The sequence below is a fragment of the Gouania willdenowi genome, chromosome 18, assembly GCF_900634775.1.
Source record: "Gouania willdenowi chromosome 18, fGouWil2.1, whole genome shotgun sequence".
NCBI classification, from domain to species: Eukaryota; Metazoa; Chordata; class Actinopteri; order Blenniiformes; family Gobiesocidae; genus Gouania; species Gouania willdenowi.
This window is the reverse complement of record NC_041061.1, coordinates 17,886,475-17,904,003: the sequence shown is the minus strand read 5'-3', so window position 1 is coordinate 17,904,003 and position 17,529 is coordinate 17,886,475. Positions and strand designations below refer to the sequence as shown.

The 17,529-nt window shown below is 39.7% G+C and overlaps 2 protein-coding genes across 2 annotated transcripts in view; both read left to right on the top strand.

The window, feature by feature from the left end:
• The window catches only part of LOC114480202 (uncharacterized), a 95,984-nt gene that overhangs the window by 14,466 nt on the left and 63,989 nt on the right, over positions 1-17,529 (top strand). The window lies entirely within an intron of this gene.
• Positions 2,140-6,799, top strand: LOC114480199 (immunoglobulin kappa light chain-like). Its single transcript, XM_028474114.1, has 6 exons — positions 2,140-2,365; positions 2,472-3,182; positions 5,434-5,559; positions 5,646-5,668; positions 5,759-5,884; positions 6,530-6,799. The coding sequence occupies exons 1-5, from the start codon at positions 2,317-2,319 to the stop codon at positions 5,870-5,872; spliced, it is 1,023 nt and encodes a 340-aa protein (XP_028329915.1). The 5' UTR covers positions 2,140-2,316; the 3' UTR covers positions 5,873-5,884; positions 6,530-6,799.

The window sequence follows — 17,529 nt, the reverse complement described above, 5'->3', positions numbered from 1 at the left end:
ATCATAGGCTGGTAGGCAAACTGCAGTGGTCCAGGTGTGGTCCGACCGATGGCCGGAGCTGCTCCAGGATGAGTCTCGCAGGGACTTCATGATTTGGGAGATAAAGGCAACTGGTGTGTAGTCCTTGATGTCTTCTACAGCACCTCTACAGACTCAGGCTACAATATTCCACAGCACTGGGGGGCATACGTCTTTAGCACCCTGGGGCTGACGCCAGCTGGGCCTGCAACTTTGCCAGCGTGCATGGAGCCTCAATAGTTGCCTTTTTATCTGGTCAGCAGTGATGTTCCATCAATGCTTTTTGACAGCCAAGAAAGCAAGTAGTACAAGTCTTTCCCACCAGTTTTTATAGGAGGGGCGGGGCCAACAGTGCTGATCCGTGAGAAAAGAAGCTACCAAAATGTCACAAACCATCATTCTCAGCCAATAGTAAAATTTGATTGTAATATCCAGGTTTCAACCCAAAGAGGTCGGTAACTGTTATATTTTTAAAGGGGAGCTATGATGAAAACAAACACTTCATAATGGGTTTGCCTCAGTGATATACATCTCTTAAGCATCATTCAGAGGGTCAAAGTTGAAAAAGTAATGTTTCCTCCCTCCCTTGTTATTACACATTTTGTTAAAAGTCAGCTCAAAACGGGCGAGTTCAATTTGCCAACAGTTGACTTCACCTGCCGAAACTCCTCCAACTGACAATCCTCTCTCCTCCTAACATGTCGATCCTGTTGGGAGTCACTGCTTGGAGCCACGACACATTGTTCACACACATCAGCTATTAACACTCCGTGCTAATGCTACACCAGCCTATGCAGCGAGACCCGACATCGCTTGTGTACTGAGGAGGAAATGATGGGAATGTTTACGGATTTGTGGCTCACAGCGCTAACAACAGACTCGGTTGTGGAATTGGATGGCTTCCAACTTTTAAGCGTTGACGAACGATAAAGAATGATAAGCGTAAAAGATAGAGTCTGGCTGTGTTTGTGTGCGGATAGGAGAAGCTGCTGCTGTTGCTCCTGCTGCTCTGGTTCTGCAGCAACGCGCACACACTTTTCTGACTCAAAATCACAATAGCTGCTTAAATAGCCATATGTTTTACGATAATGTGGAGTTTGTTGGCTGAAATTTAGAACAAGTGTGTGCATAGCAAAAGATAATCGCTAGTTATCGCTGTTGTGTGTGGAGTCAGAGTCTACAGACACGCCCATTCATGAATATGCATAAGTAGGCCGCGAATCAGCCCATTTTTAAAACTGCTCAGAAAATGGCTTTTCAGAGGGCTAAAACTCCAGAAAACAGGCAAGTTTGGGGAAAAAAATCTCGAATACTATGTTGTTGGGGTTGTTAGAACAAATGGAGACGGGTGAAAAAAAGCATCAGACTGGACTTTTAAAGAAAAGTAGACCAAATTGAAATACTTTGACTAAAATGTCAAGTTTGACTATGATCGATAAAAAAAAAAAACACTACTTCATACTCAATTACATTTGTTTTCAGCAGAAAAAAGGTGATCTTGGGGTTCAGTTACTCTTTAAATAAACATTTTAACTTCATCACTACACCATCTCTCTTTCCTCTACTTTGTTTTCTCTGAAATCTGGTCACCACCAACACTTCACACTTCAGTCACTTGACAAATATAACCTAAGATGGTAAAAAAAAAAAAAACTACCTCATTGCTTTCAGTAGGTAAAGCTGCTGTTGTGGTTTTAACAGGATGTACAAATGCATGCAATGTTTCTCAGAGACCCCCAAATATCTAAAAATAATTCTACTAAATAGAAAAATTCAATGGATTAAAATGATTGATATATTCATTATGTCTCAGTACTTTCTACTAAACAAGGACCTATAGGAACACATTTATATATTTTTTTAAATAATGTATGTCTCAATCAGCCTTTAAAACGACTGTCTTGAAACTACACAAAGTTTAGAAAAAAGATATATGTTTTTTTTCGTAAAATGAATAAATCTTTTATTTGCTTGGCTAAAAGGTGGATCAAAAACATCATTAGTGACGAAACAAACTGAACCATTTCAGTCATTAACACAATCATCATCAGCTGTGTGTGTTTCTTAGTGACTGTGTATTTTAGTGATTTCCATCCAGATGTTGAATATCAAAGTCTTGTATCAGTGGATGCAGTGAATCTGCTCATGTACAGAACCTGCTGACATCAAAGCTACCAGTGAACATGTGATGATGTTTCCTTAGTTGGGCGTGCAGTGTCACTTCAGTCCGACCAATCAAGTGTAATCCTTGTTCTTAAGAGCGGCTTCAGTTCCTGTCAACCCCAGAATTCCAGCACCATGACTTGTGCACACTTTGTCCTCTCTCTGATCTGTTTGCTCAGCATCGGTGAGTTTTCTTTCTGACACTTTAACTTTATACTCTTCACTTTGTAGAGACTCAGACTTTTCTTTAGCTGTGAATGATGGTGTGTTTGTTTTTCTCCATGTTTCAGCTCAAGAAACCTGTCAATCATCGTCCTCGTCTCTGTATCAGGAGAGACGTTTGATTTCAGTTAATGTTGGTGACAATGTAACTCTGCAGTGTTTCTATGATGATGATAAATTATCAATGTTTTTCTGGTACAAGCAGTGTCTAAGGCAGGAACCAAAAATTATGTCTATCCACCATTCATATGACAGAAAAGGAACTTTTCATGGAGATTTTAAGGACAAAAAACGCTTTACATTGAAGAATGAAAACCAAAGTTTAATCCTGATTATTTCTGATGTACAAGTTTCTGACTCAGCTACTTACTACTGTGCTAAATCTATGCATAGTTTTAGCTTGGAGTTTCTAGAGGGAACCACTGTTTTTGTAAAAGATGCAAAGTCTTTATTTAACGCTTTGGTCCAACAATCAGACTCTAAAACAATCCATCCAGGAGACTCAGTGACTCTAAATTGCACAGCATCCACTGGGAGCTGTGATGGAGAACCCAGTGTTTACTGGTTCAAGAACTCTGGGGATCATCATCCAAGTCTCATCTACACACAAAGTGACAAGAATGTGTCACAGTGTGAGAGGAAAACAAATAAAACACACACCTGTGTCTACAACCTGTCATTGAACAACCTGGATCAGTCTAATGCTGGAACCTACTACTGTGCAGTTACTGTGTGTGGACGCATCGTGTTTGGAAATGGAACCAAACTGGAGCTCAAAGGTAAGAAGTGCTGCAACATGTCAAACTGTTGGATGATTGTGTTCATAAAAAAACACATTTAAAGGTACAGTCTCTCACAGGGGCTCAAATAAAACACCTGATTATAAAAACAATGCGATGTTGTAACCTTGTTTATAATAAATTATGAACATATAGTTTTATGTTTGAGGAACCATCAAAGGTTCCGGTATGGAGTGAGTTATGTGGATTTTATTGCCGAATCCAACACAAGTAATTACTGTAAAAAATACATCACAAAGGCAAAATCATCCAGTGTCGATGCCAACATTTGAAACAGAAGTTGTAGAGGAACAAAATACGTTAATTCACTTCTGTGTAAATATAATATTGTAGGGAAATGCAAGTAACAACAAAGTAAAGAGAGAGAGAGAGAGAATAGCCTAACGTGATTTTGTTTCCTTGTCGTGTTTATGTGACCGTTTGGGGCAATGTCCCAATTCTTCAACAACATCTCATGTTAAATGGCAATAATGCCTAAAATACTGGATGTCAACTGCTAACGCATAGGAGGTTTGCATAGGAGTTGTTTACTCGACAGTGACCTGTTGACAAAGTTTTGATTGTAATTTATCGTGTCATATTTGTATCCACAGAAATTAGATTTGGTTCCACGGCAATAAATTCCACAAATGCAACTGTGATTCGATGCACAAATTTTATGTGTACACACTACATTGATGACAGTAACCTTACCCTGTAGTTTGAGTTCCCAAAGGCTTGTACTCATAAAAAATGTATTGACTTCACTACAAGCGCTAACTTGTTGCTGATGATCTACTAAACAGCAAAATAACCCCAGCAATCCATCTAATCCATTAGCCACAAATAAATGTGCAATCTTTAAGGGCCTATGCTACGAAGCTAGATAATTATATCCTGGATTAATCACCGTTAGCGAGCTTCACCTAACCAAGCATTCCCCGTCAGAGAGAAGCTGTCCTACGAAGGTCGATAACAACACTAATTTAAGCCGTGTTTTCAGCTTCGGTACGTGCGCCCTCCCATAAAAAGGGTGGAGATTGCAGTGTCTGACCAATCATTACAAAGGTGAAAACTGGCAAAGCAACCTTTCTTCAAAATGGAGGAACAGCTTATTATCTTAAACAAATATAATGAATTTAAATCCATAATGACAGCAAAGGGCAACAGTGTTAGTGCAGTGCGCACCAGGAGGCGGAGCTTTTATACTTGCTCAGATCTGATCCACTTCATAACCTGGTCCCGACCAGGTTAGGTGTTGCTTAAGTTTAATATTACGAATAATTAAAATCCATAATTCAGACCAAAAACAACACTGTTGTTACAGAAAAGGCAGGAATGAAAAAACACAGAGAGGAAGCTGCTGACGCTGTTAATGCGTAAAAGCCAGAGATTATTTATGATATGAATCTATTGGACGATAAACAGAAAGCGCTTTGATCAGTTAAACTTTATTACAGCACACGCATTTCTATTCAAGTGGATTTATCACACACTGGGATGAGAGCACATTGTTTCACTGTATGTTCCTGCTGATGTTGTCAGCCTTGCTAGCGTATGAATGAATGAATGAATTAATTAATGATTTCACCGTCCGCACATACGGAGACACAGGCCTCATCAGCTGACTGTAGATCAGTCCATCAGATATAAATCTATATCTTTCCTAAAAGATGTCATTGATAAATGAAAGGATTGCATTTATTCATTAATAATCTTTCTTTCCTAAACGCAGCTTTCAGATCTGCACCAACCTGGATCTTCTAACAATGGGCAATGGTTTTCTAAGAGAACTGATTGGTCAGGAGGCGGGGCTTTAGTACTCGCTCAGATCCTAGCCAAAACAAAACCTGGTCCTGGCCTAAGTTACCATGGTGATTTAGCTCCATAAGAAGATAGCGAGCTTTGTAGGACAGCACACACCGATTAAATCCTGGAAGTTAGAGCAATAAGAGGTAATCTCGCTTCGCAGCATACCCTAAAAGTACAGGAGGAAGATGCAAAATATTGGAAAGAAACAAAAATATCTTTAGCACTGTCAATGTGATTTACCAAATCTGCAAAATAAGTATTTCATTTATTCCTCTCATCTCCATGGATGTTTTTATGATTTATTCTGATGTTCTTGTTTAAGGCAAAACATTGGCTTTCACACAAATCATCTCATCAGATGCATAATCAGCATGCTAACACAGCCCTGATTACTGTTTTTAGACACAGAACCGAACCTCCTCTGTCTGTCTCTCTGCAGATGATTCCAGCTATTCTGTCTTGGCGTATGTCTTGGGAGGATCTTTGATAATCACCTTAGTTATATCGATCATTTTAATCATTTTACTGTACAAGATGCTTAAAGCCAACAGCAGCAGATCCACAGGTACGCTACTTAAACCACTTTCACTTTGGATTCTGTAAGTTTGGCCTTTTAGTGATAAACATTTTCTCTTTCCCACAACTTTCCAGCTCTTCCAGCTACAGACACAGAGGTAGGTTTTACCTGCTGAGCATGTTCTTCAGTAACTCACACTAAATGATGAAATCACTTTTCTGATCTGAAATCTTCTTATTGTTAACAGGGAATCAACCAAAGCTCAGACAATCTGACTTATGCAACTCCGATCGTTTCTTCATTCACCAGATCTCAAACACGGAGGCAGGAGGAATGTGTTTACTCCCATGTAAAGATGTAGAAACAACCAAATGTAAAGCATTTTGTAGTCATACCTAAAATATTCATCCCTAGAGTTTTTTAGAATATATACCCTTTGTATGACAAAATTTTTACAGCAATAAAATATGAAAAAAAGTAAAAATGGCACCAAAATAAAGACTTTTCTTTGATCATAGACCACTGTGTTTGTGTGTGGATCTATATATATTATGACATTAACCAATTATTTCAAGTTTCCCACATACATGAACTCAACCTAACTGAGGAGGAAAAGAGCAACAAACAGCCAACTAATACACGGTTGATGCTGGTACCGTGACACGTACTTGTACAGGTGGACGTGCAGTCACACTTATACAAATAACTTGATTAACCTTCTTATTCGACCACAATCAGCTCTTTATAGAGATACAGCACCGCTGTCAGAAAGTCCTGTTTTACTTCCACATCGTCGCTGGCCTTGCAAATCAGTCCGTTTAGTCTGTTTGAATCTGTGACCCTTAGCCTTGTCCCCCAGCAAACAATAGCATAGAGGATCACACTTGGCACCACAGACTCATCAAACATCCTGAGCATTTTCCTGCAGATGTTGAAGTATCTCAGTTGTTAGAGGAAATAGAAATACAGTTATCAGTTAAAAGTGCAGTTTTCAGAGGGAACCTCTGTCTTTGTAAAGGACACAGATTCAAGAGGTTGCCAGGTTCTCCCTATACTCCACCTTCAGAGACGACCTCAGCCCCCAGATCCTCCTCGTCACCAGAATCCACGCACCATCAAAAGCTAAGTCCCTCCTCAGCACACAACACTCAGTTGGAGTCCAGTATCCAGCCTTTATCCAGTCTTCAGTTACAGTCCAGTTCCCAGTCAGAATCTCCTATCTTCCAGGCTAGATTTTCTGAGCCTGAGCTTTTAGCCTAGCATTCCTGTGTCTACTTGTTTCCAGACTAGCGTTCCTGTGTCTCCTAGCTTCCAGGCTAGCATTCCTGTGTCCCCTACCTCCCGGGCTAGCTTTCCAGTGTCCCCTAGCTTCCAGGCTAGCATTCCTGTGTTCCCCAGTTTCCTGACTAGTGTTCCTGAGTCTCCTAGTTTCCAGGTTAAGCCAATGCTGCTGGCAGTGCAGGCTCCCTGCACCAGGCCACCAACGTTGCCGCCAGTATCAGCTCCCGCACAACGCCGCCTGTTCCGGCTCCCCACACCAGGCCGCCAACGTAGCCGCCAGTTCCGGCTCCCCGCACCCCTCTTTTGTCTGTCTCGCCAGAGGTGGTCCCGTTTGTCTCGCCAGAAGAATCGCCTTCGTCTGGCCCGCCAGAGGTGTCACCATCTGTCTTACCAGATCTGTTTCCGTCTGGCCCGCCAGAGGTGTCACCATCTGTCTTACCAGATCTGTTTCCGTCTGGCCCACCGGCGGTGGCACAGTCTGTCTCGCCAGTCTGTCAACTCAGGTTTGAAATATTATTTCAGCATATCTTCATCTATCCTATATTGGTCACCACTGACCACTCAGCTACCATTCCACTTCCATCCTTTGTTCATTAATGTAAACTTTGAGAAAACATGACAGTGAGCAGTTGATCCGCTCAGCTTTATACGCAACAAATTACTTGCTCTTTGTTAGTTCATATTCTGGCTCCTTAGCACCAACTATATATTCACATAAGCAAAGACACTCATACACATCACTATCTGCTCATTAGTGTCCAGTTTGGAAGGACAGCAGCCTCAGCAATGAAGCCCAGACAGGCCTCTCTAAACCACTACCACCATCTCTTCCAGGAGAATCTAAAGTTAATCCCAGACCAGATAGAAACACATCAATGGGCCTTAGGTTGACACTGAGCTTTCCTCTCTCACATGTCTAAACCACTTCACTAAGGAAGCCTGCCAGTGCTCCTTTATCAGAAACTAGAACCACCTCAACCATCTCCTAACATTTACATATCTATGATCATATATGATGAGGCTCTAAGCGTGTGAATAACAGGCTGACATGTCATTCAGGAAGAGCTGAACCATGAAGACATGTTGATGGTAGTCCTCTGTAGCTGTGTGGATCAAAGCTCTCCTTTCATCACGTTAACAGCAGAAAACAAACTGAGCTCTTACTAAAAACTCACTGTTCTCAGTCAGTGAAGCAGCTACTGTGGTTTGGACAGGATGTAAAAGTGTATGCACCGTCTCTCACAGACCAACATATACAAAATGTGTGTTTTTCTACTAATACGTCCCACCAATAACACTTCAAAATACACAGGAAATAAATGTAAAGTGAGCATGACACAATAACTGTTAACATGTTTGATATTTATAATATCTCAGGACTTGATGCTCAAAGTGAAGCAAAAAGAGCAACAAGTCTCCATACACACAATACAATGTACAGGATCATTGTTATCAAGAGTGTGTGGAATTAATCAGATCAAATCCTTTAAAAGCAAATATCAAACATTAGGACTATTAAAAGTAATTTAAACCACATTCCATTTAGATTTTAAAAAATCCATTACGTGTCAGAAATAAATTTACTTTCTGTATTTAAACATAGATCCTAAAAAAAGTGTAAAATGTCATCTCAGCACATTATTAAAGCTTCATTATCTAACATCATCATCAGCTGTGTGTGTTTCTTAGTGACTAATGTGTATTTACAGTGATTTCCATCCAGATGTTGAATATAAAAGTCTTGTATCAGTGGATGCAGTGAATCTGCTCATGTACAGAACCTGCTGACATCAAAGCTACCAGTGAACATGTGATGATGTTTCCTTAGTTGGGCGTGCAGTGTCATTTCAGTCCGACCAATCAAGTATAATCCTTGTTCTTAAGAGCGGCTTCAGTTCCTGTCAACCCCAGAATTCCAGCACCATGACTTGTGCACACTTTGTCCTCTCTCTGATCTGTTTGCTCAGCATCGGTGAGTTTTCTTTCTGACACTTTAACTTTATACTCTTCACTTTGTAGAGACTCAGACTTTTCTTTAGCTGTGAATGATGGTGTGTTTGTTTTTCTCCATGTTTCAGCTCAAGAAACCTGTCAATCATCGTCCTCGTCTCTGTATCAGGAGAGACGTTTGATTTCAGTTCATGTTGGTGACAATGTAACTCTGCAGTGTTTTTATGATAATGATAAATTATCAATGTTTTTCTGGTACAAGCAGTGTCTAAGGTAGGAACCAAAAATTATGTCTATCCACCATTCATATGGCAGAAAAGGAACTTTTCATGGAGATTTTAAGGACAAAAAACGCTTTACATTGAAGAATGAAAACCAAAGTTTAATCCTGATTATTTCTGATGTACAAGTTTCTGACTCAGCTACTTACTACTGTGCTAAATCTATGCATAGTTTTAGCTTGGAGTTTTCAGAGGGAACCACTGTCTTTGTAAAAGATGCAAAGTCTTTATTTAACGCTTTGGTCCAACAATCAGACTATGAGACAATCCATCCAGGAGACTCAGTGACTCTAAATTGCACAGCATCCACTGGGAGCTGTGATGGAGAACCCAGTGTTTACTGGTTCAAGAACTCTGAGGAACATCATCCAAGTCTCATCTACACCCAAAGTGACAAGAATGTGTCACAGTGTGAGAGGAAAACAAATAAAACACACACCTGTGTCTCCAACCTGTCATTGAACAACCTGGATCAGTCTAATGCTGGAACCTACTACTGTGCAGTTACTGTGTGTGGACGCATCGTGTTTGGAAATGGAACCAGACTGGAGCTCAAAGGTAAGAAGTGCTGCAACATGTCAAACTGTTTAATGATTGGTTACATAAAGAACACATTTATAGTTAAAGTATCTGACATGGACATAAATAAAACACCAGAATATAAATACAACTTCATTGTGTAACTTTGTTCATAATTATTTATGTACATTTAATTTTATGTTCGAGGAACAATCAGTTCTGGTATCGGGTGAGGCTACTGTTAAAGGTATTGTGTATGCACGGAAATTTTTAAATCATAGTTGGATTTGTGGATTTTATTGTTGTGGATAGCAGTTGGCATCTAGTATTTTAATGCACTGGCTTCCAGTCAAGTTTCGAATAAACTATAAAATCTTAGTTCTTGCTTTCTGAGCGTTACATGGTCAGGCCCCTCAATACATCTCAGACTTGTTGTGCCCCTTCACTTCGGGGCACAGTCTTTAGTCTTCAGGTCAGAGTCTCCTAAAGATCCCAAAAACTACATTTAAAACCAGAGGAGACCTGGCGTTCCAGGCTGCCCCCAGACTCTGGAATAATCTGCACCAGTCTCTCCGGGAGCTCAACTGTGTGGACACTTAAGAAACTGTTGAAGACTTCGCTTTTCAGAAAAGCTTTTAGTTAACTGGATTTTAAGTTTTTATTAAATGGTAAATGGACTTGATTTTATATAGCGCTTTATCACCACACTGAAGCAGTCTCAAAGCGCTTTACATATCAGCTCATTCACCCATTCATTCCCACATTCACACACCAGTGGGACAGGACTGCCATGCAAGGCGCTAGTCGACCACTGGGAGCAATTTAGGGTTCAGTGTCTTGCCCAAGGACACTTCGACACATAGTCAGGTACTGGGATCAAACCCCCAACCTCTCAATCAGAAGACGACCCACTATCACCTGAGCCACGGTCGCCCTATTATCCTTTTTATGATGCTGTTCCTATGATATATATGCACTCATGTTTTATTATGCTATTATGATGCTGCTCTTTATTTCTCCACAGCTCTGTACAGCACTTTGTTATATTATCTACAAAAAGCGCTTTATAAATAAATAAATTACTTATCTCCAGCACATGTTGAAAAATTGACAATAAAGATGACTTTGACGTTTTGTGATGATTTCATCTGATGTTCTTGCTTTCCCCAAAACATTGACTTTCTCAGAAATCATCTCATGAGACGCACAAACAGCATGCTAACACAGCCCTGATTACTGTTTTTAGACCCAAAACTTTGATGTGACACAGAACTGAACCTCCTCTGTCTGTCTCTCTGCAGATGGTTCCAACTATTCGGTCTTGGAATATAGCCTGGGTGGAGCTTTGCTAGTCACCTCCATTTTATTAATAATTTTAATGTTCAAGATGCTTAAAGCCAACAGCAGCAGATCCTCAAGTACGCTACTTAAACCACTTTCACTTTGGATTCTGTAAGTTTGGCCTTTTAGTGATAAACATTTTCTCTTTCCCACAACTTTCCAGCTCTTCCAGCTACAGACACAGAGGTAGGTTTTACCTGCTGAGCATGTTCTTCAGTAACTCACATTAAATGATGAAATCACTTTTCTGATCTGAAATCTTCTTCTTGTTAACAGGGAATCAACCAAAGCTCAGACAATCTGACTTATGCAACTCCAATAGTTTCTTCATTCACCAGATCTCAAACACGGAGGCAGGAGGAACGTGTTTACTCCCATGTAAAGTATTTTGTAGTCATACCTAAAAAAAATTCCATCCCTAGAGGTTTTTAGATTATATACACTTTGTTTCATATTTTATTGTTGTAAAAGTTTTGTCATACAAAGTAAAAATGGCACCAAATAAAGACTTTTCTTTGATCATAGACCACTGTGTTAGTGTGTGGATCTATATATAGTGTGACATTAAACAATTACTTTAAGTTTCTCAGACACATGAACTCACCCTAACTGAGGAGGGAAAGAGCAACAAACAGCCAACTAATACATGGTTGGTGCTGGTACCGTGACACGTACTTGTACAGGTGGATGTGTTGTCACACTTGGTCTCTGGCTGTATGTAAACACGTGATTAACCTTCTTATTTAACCAGAATCAGCTCTTTATCGAGGCCCTGAGCCATAACCATTACAGCAGAAAGCAGTCCACAAGCAGCTGTTCATAATCAGATAGTGTTGTGTTCAAGACCACACTATCCGAGACCAAGACTTGCCTGAGACCAGAATGCACCGAGACCAAGACAAGACCAAGACTTTCGGGAGCCGAGACCGAGTTAAGACCATAAACATTTTTTTTTTAATTTAAAAATACATTAATAAATAAAATTATGACAAGGTTTAAAAGTTAAATAACATTCTCTCTTTAATTTTAGTTTCTTTTAAATACATTTGACGGACAAAAAAGGTGCCTGCAAAAAATTAACTAAAATATTAAAACTACTACTGCTACTGATAAATTCACAATTATTCTACATATTTGAAAACAAGCTTTTTTATGTCAGCTGAATGTACAGCAAGTGTTTAAAAGCATTTCTGCCAAGAAATAATGATTCTTGATTCTGATTCTTTGAGTTGTGCAGGTCAACAGGTCAGATTTCACAAGATTATTTTCTAGTTTGAAAAAGCCTTTATGCAGTCCATTTTTATTAATTCACTTAGTTGATATAGTTTAATTAGGTTACTGTAATGTAACTAAGATATTCAATAAGTGGATTCGGCATCTCGCTGCGCGCAAAGCATGCTGGTCCGGGTCAAAGGTCAGAACTACCCAGCTCCCGCCTAGCTCGTATCATAAAACGTAAATATGGCCGAGTCTGACAAAGATATTGAATATTTTGAGCGTTGTAAAGTGGATGTTTTAAAAGAATATTGTAAGAGACGTGGACACGTTGTTACTGGGAAGAGGAAGAAAGAACTGGTGGCCCTTGCCTCTGCATTGTCATTTCAAAAAGCGCCTATAGTTTTGACAAAACAGCAGGAACGAAAGGCTGTCAACCTTGATTATAAATCTCTGCTCGAGATCGATGTTGACAGTTGATCCTGGGGGGATCGGGCATATTGTGGCGAGAAAGAAAAGGACGCCAACAAACCCCCGAAACCTGCTGGGTGAGAGACACCTCTCTAACATGTACACCACAATATAATATTTATATACTAGTTTACTAGTTAGCTTTAATGTAGTACAGTATCTGTCAAACTTACTGATTAAATCCATTCGGCACAACGTTCTGGATCTTTTCTTTCAGTAGGAAATGGGATGAGTACGTATGGCGGGTCGCATATACATCGTGAGGTTCCTTTATTGCACTCGTGAACGGGGCAAAACTCTTTCATCCACGTATTAAGCCCACGTGTACCGTTGGAACAGCCACGCACTGAACAATGGGACCCTGGCATATTGCCTTAAAACGACCTTAAGCAAAGTAAATGCCTAAAAGTCCGTATAAGTAGCCGGTTGTTCCGCTAGACAGGGGCTTTGTTGACACGCTGGGTAGTCGTGAACTCTGACCCGGATATATTGACCCGGGAATCGCGCATGCGTACTGATAATGCTGATTTGGCTTATTAACAAAGGTTTCCAACTGTAACTGTAAAAGTGAAACTTTCTAAAATAAAACTACAAACAAGTTGTCAGCAGTGTAAAAAACAGAGCTACAGGTAGATGTGAAACTAAATAAAACAAACTCAAACCCTGGAACAGTCATGTGACAAATCAATCAATAGTTCTTGTTGAGAATTATTATTCTGGATACAGTGGAAACAGAAACTATAAAAAATAATTATATTGTGAACCTGTTTATATTGTGGGGAACATATTATATACATAAATGTAATTGGAGTCTGAAGCTACAAAAAAACACCACTTTAAAAAGATAATAGACTAATATAAGACCTCTTTACAGTTATTTGACTCATTCTGTGCTAGTGCAACTCTGCGGCGATGACGCGCTGGTGACGACATAAACCAAGATGGCGGCGGCCCGGACTACAGCCGACATTATGTAATAAAGCCTTAAAAGTCATGGATATAATTAAAAGAGTGGATGGACAGATCCATAAACATGCAGACTTTCACACGGACACACACGGACTTATTAAACACATACGGACCTCAGTAAACACGGTAAACGGAACAGGCTTCACCGCTCGGCTGGCACTAGGACCCAGAAGCAGAATAAGTGCGTCCCCTATCCAGCCTTCACAGGCTGTAATATCATCAGTTTATCATTTTACCAGTTGTTAGAGCTACTGTCTTTACCAGGGAGATAATATTTATTCATGGTGATTGTTTTCTGGAGTTTTACTGGGATTTTTACCGGTGATTAGTTCATATCTCCCTTGCGCTCCGCGGTCCAAACTGACACCGTAGCCACACACGTATGAGTGTGTCACACACGTATGAGTGTGTCACACACGTCACATTAAGGAAGGTTGTGGTCATTATACGGGGTGGATTAAATAATGAATAAAGGATTGTTTTATCCCGTTCTTCTCCGTATTATCACATTATAAAAAAAGTTTAAAAATAGCAGGAATTAGTGCTGGTCTCGAACGGTCTTGACGGAAAATCCCGAGTCCGGGCAGCCGGAGTCCGAGACAAGACCGAGTCAAAATGCTTCAGAGTCCGAGACAAGACCAAGACCTTTAAAATTTGGTCCCGAGACCAAGACTGGTCTTGACCACAACAACACTACAAAAAATTCCTGCTATTAAAAATAGCAGGAATTAGTGCTGGTCTCGAACGGTCTTGACGGAAAATCCCGAGTCCGGGCAGCCGGAGTCCGAGACAAGACCGAGTCAAAATGCTTCAGAGTCCGAGACAAGACCAAGACCTTTAAAATTTGGTCCCGAGACCAAGACTGGTCTTGACCACAACAACACTACAAAAAACACAGAGCACACTAAGCTGTGTATGTCTGAAGAACATGCTTGGATAAAAATTAAAACAAAGAAGCTGATTTTCATCAATAACTTCAATGCACTTTGTGTTTTAATGAGAGAACATGTTTAATGTGACACTCTTTCAGCAGCTCTGTCAGTTATAGGGCTGCACAATATTATTTCATGGTTGAGTGAGGTCAGGTTGGAATGTCAATGCTAAATAAATATTTTCATGTTTTTATTTGATTTATTCTTTGAAGCATTAATATTAACTAGTACAGCGCCCGTCGGAAGTATGTATTTATATAGTGGGAGCTTAAGTGTGGTTGTCAATTATGGCCAAATGAGTATGTGTTTGAAGGTTGGATGTACAAAGAGGTGTACATACTCTGTACTGTTATAAAGGGGTATATTTGTGGGTGCAAAGTAAAATAGTGTGTGCAATTTCCCAGGTTTAATTCTATGGGACATGCACATGATAAATGTGTTTTTTTACTCATTTTTATTTATTTTTTTGTTTGGTGTATTTTTCTGTAATGTGTGTTTTTTCGCGTCATTTTGTGTGTTTTTGGAGCCTTTTTGTATATTTCTTATTTTACTCATTTTTATTATAAATACTTTGTGAGGTGAGGGCATATTTGAGATAGCGTGCGTGCAACTCGCTACCTGTCCTCCTGGTTGCCGTAATGCGTGTGTCCCCACCCAATGCGTGCAAAAACAGTCCTGAAAGTACCACAACGCGACGTTTTGCATTACACTTACATAGCTTTTCGCAGTACAAAAATGTTACCTTCTTTTGTGGACTGGAAGAGGGTATTCTACTGATTATTAGAGGTTGTAAATAAACAGATTGGTGCGCTAGCACCCACTCACACTGAGGTTAAAAGCTGAATAGGTTTAATTTCTGGGTATATATAAATGTGCTGTCCGGGCTAAATAAAATGAAAGTAAACATTTTGCAACACCAAAGAAGTCCAAAAAAATGGATGCACACTCGAAGTATGTGGAACCTGTTAAAAAAGTTTCAGGTCGAACAGACACCGCGTCAGGGAGAAATTCACTCCACAAACACACACACGGTCCTGTAATTAATAGAAGGATTTATACAAATTGCAATCTTTTAATTAAAGTGGTTACTACTCGGGTTGGGCATCGTTTAGTTTAACGATTCTGATTCCGATTCCTGTTCTGAACGATTCTCGATTCCGATTCTTTGAGTTGTACTGGTCAACAGGTCACAGATTTCACAGGATAATTTTTTAATTTGAAAAAGCCTTTAAACAGGTAATTTTTTTACTCCACTTAGTTGATACAGTTTAATTTGGTTGCTGTACTGTAACTAGGGTATTCAATTACATAGGTCCCCAACTGTAACTGTAAAAGTGAAACTTGCTGAAATAAAACTAAAAACAAGTTGGCAACACTCTAAAAAACAAAGAGCTTCAGCCCAGGTAGATGTGAAACTAAATAAAACAAACTCAAACAAACCCTGGAGCAGTCATGTGACAGTTCTTGTTGAGAAAGATTATTATTCTGATACAGTGGAAACAGAAACTATAAAAATAGTTATATTGTGAACCTGTTTATATTATAGAAAATATATTATATACATAAATGCAATTGGAGTCTAAAGGCACAAAAAACACCACTTTAAAAAGAAAATAGACTAATATAATACCTCTTCACAGTTATGTGGGTAATTCTGCGCTTGCACGACTTGAGGCGATGACACGTTGGTGACGACATAATCCAAGATGGCAACGGCTCGGACTACAGCCGACACTATTTAATAAAAGCCTTAAAAGACATGGATATAATGAAAAGAGTGGATGGACTAAGGCATAAACATGCAGACTTTCACACGGACACATCGAACACACACGGACCTCAGTAAATGGAACAAGCTTGATTGGTTCATATCTCCCTTCCGCTCTGCAGTCCAAACTGAAACCGTAGCCACACACACACACACACACACACACAAACACACACACACACACAGTTCTGAACGCATATTATACAAACTCCACGTAAACAGAACACCGCGGAAAAAAACTAGTGAATCGAAAAAAAGAATCGAAATTGCAAACATCTTCATAACGGTTCTGGAACCGGACGTTAGGACGTTCTCAGTGGCCAACCCTAGTCAATACACATTCAAAGCTAGATATGCATTGGCGCTAATAATTTGCCAAATATTTTATTTATTAATTTATTTCGATTTCAGCCAAAAAATTAGTTTTGGTGTATCCCTAATGAAAGGGGTCTCATCCTTTAGTTTGATGGAATGTTGCATGTCCGTAGTGAAGATCATGATGTGAGAATATCTTGGAAAACATGTTTAACTTGTCTGTCATACTAGCATCCAAGGTCAAAGCTTAGGTTAGAACTTGGCTGATTGTTTGGCTAGTAGACTGGCAGTGGCTATTGCAACTAGCAGTGTTTTTAGTCTGAACTATTTCTTTTACAGCACTAAGTTCACCAACGACACACCTAACAGGTAGGTAAACGTGTCGATCAGTTTCATTCCGTACCACTACAGGTATTCTGTAAGGGGAGTCTCTTGGGATATTAATGAGACAACATTCAACAAATGTTCTCCCAGGTAAGGATGACATGGTAGGTTTCTCAAGTAGGAGACATTTTTCATTGTTTATATTGCCAATATTTGCATACCCCTCTAGCACTAACTTTTCACCAGCAGGGATTTCACTTGGCCCATCATATCTTAGGTTGATAAGGCCAAGCTGGTCATCTAAACTTTGCCTATGCCTGATTTGTAAAGTTCTCAAGACTTGGTGTTAGCCACAGTAAGCACCATTATGAAATGCATTGTCATCACAAAACTGTTCATAAAATGGATCAAGAGTATTTGTTTCCGAATAACAGTGGGGTGAGACTATTTGAACGAACATCTGGCACTATAAGGGCAAGTGTTGCTATTTCAGGCTGAGTAACAATGAACTATTTTGGGAACTGGAGTGTAAATTAAACATACCCCAGGTAAGACACTGACTGGCCGTTTGCCCCCTCAATCTCTAGTAAGTCACCAACTGGTTGAATCGTCTGATCTGAAAGGTGACGATTATAAAAGGACAAGGACATGG

Excerpts from the sequence above, each read along its gene's own strand:
- LOC114480199 (XM_028474114.1), top strand. The coding sequence starts at position 2,317 with ATGACTTGTGCACACTTTGTCCTCTCTCTGATCTGTTTGCTCAGCATC. Across the intron at positions 2,366-2,471 it reads GATCTGTTTGCTCAGCATCG|CTCAAGAAACCTGTCAATCA; the intron begins GTGAGTTTTCTT and ends TCCATGTTTCAG. Across the intron at positions 3,183-5,433 it reads AACCAAACTGGAGCTCAAAG|ATGATTCCAGCTATTCTGTC; the intron begins GTAAGAAGTGCT and ends GTCTCTCTGCAG.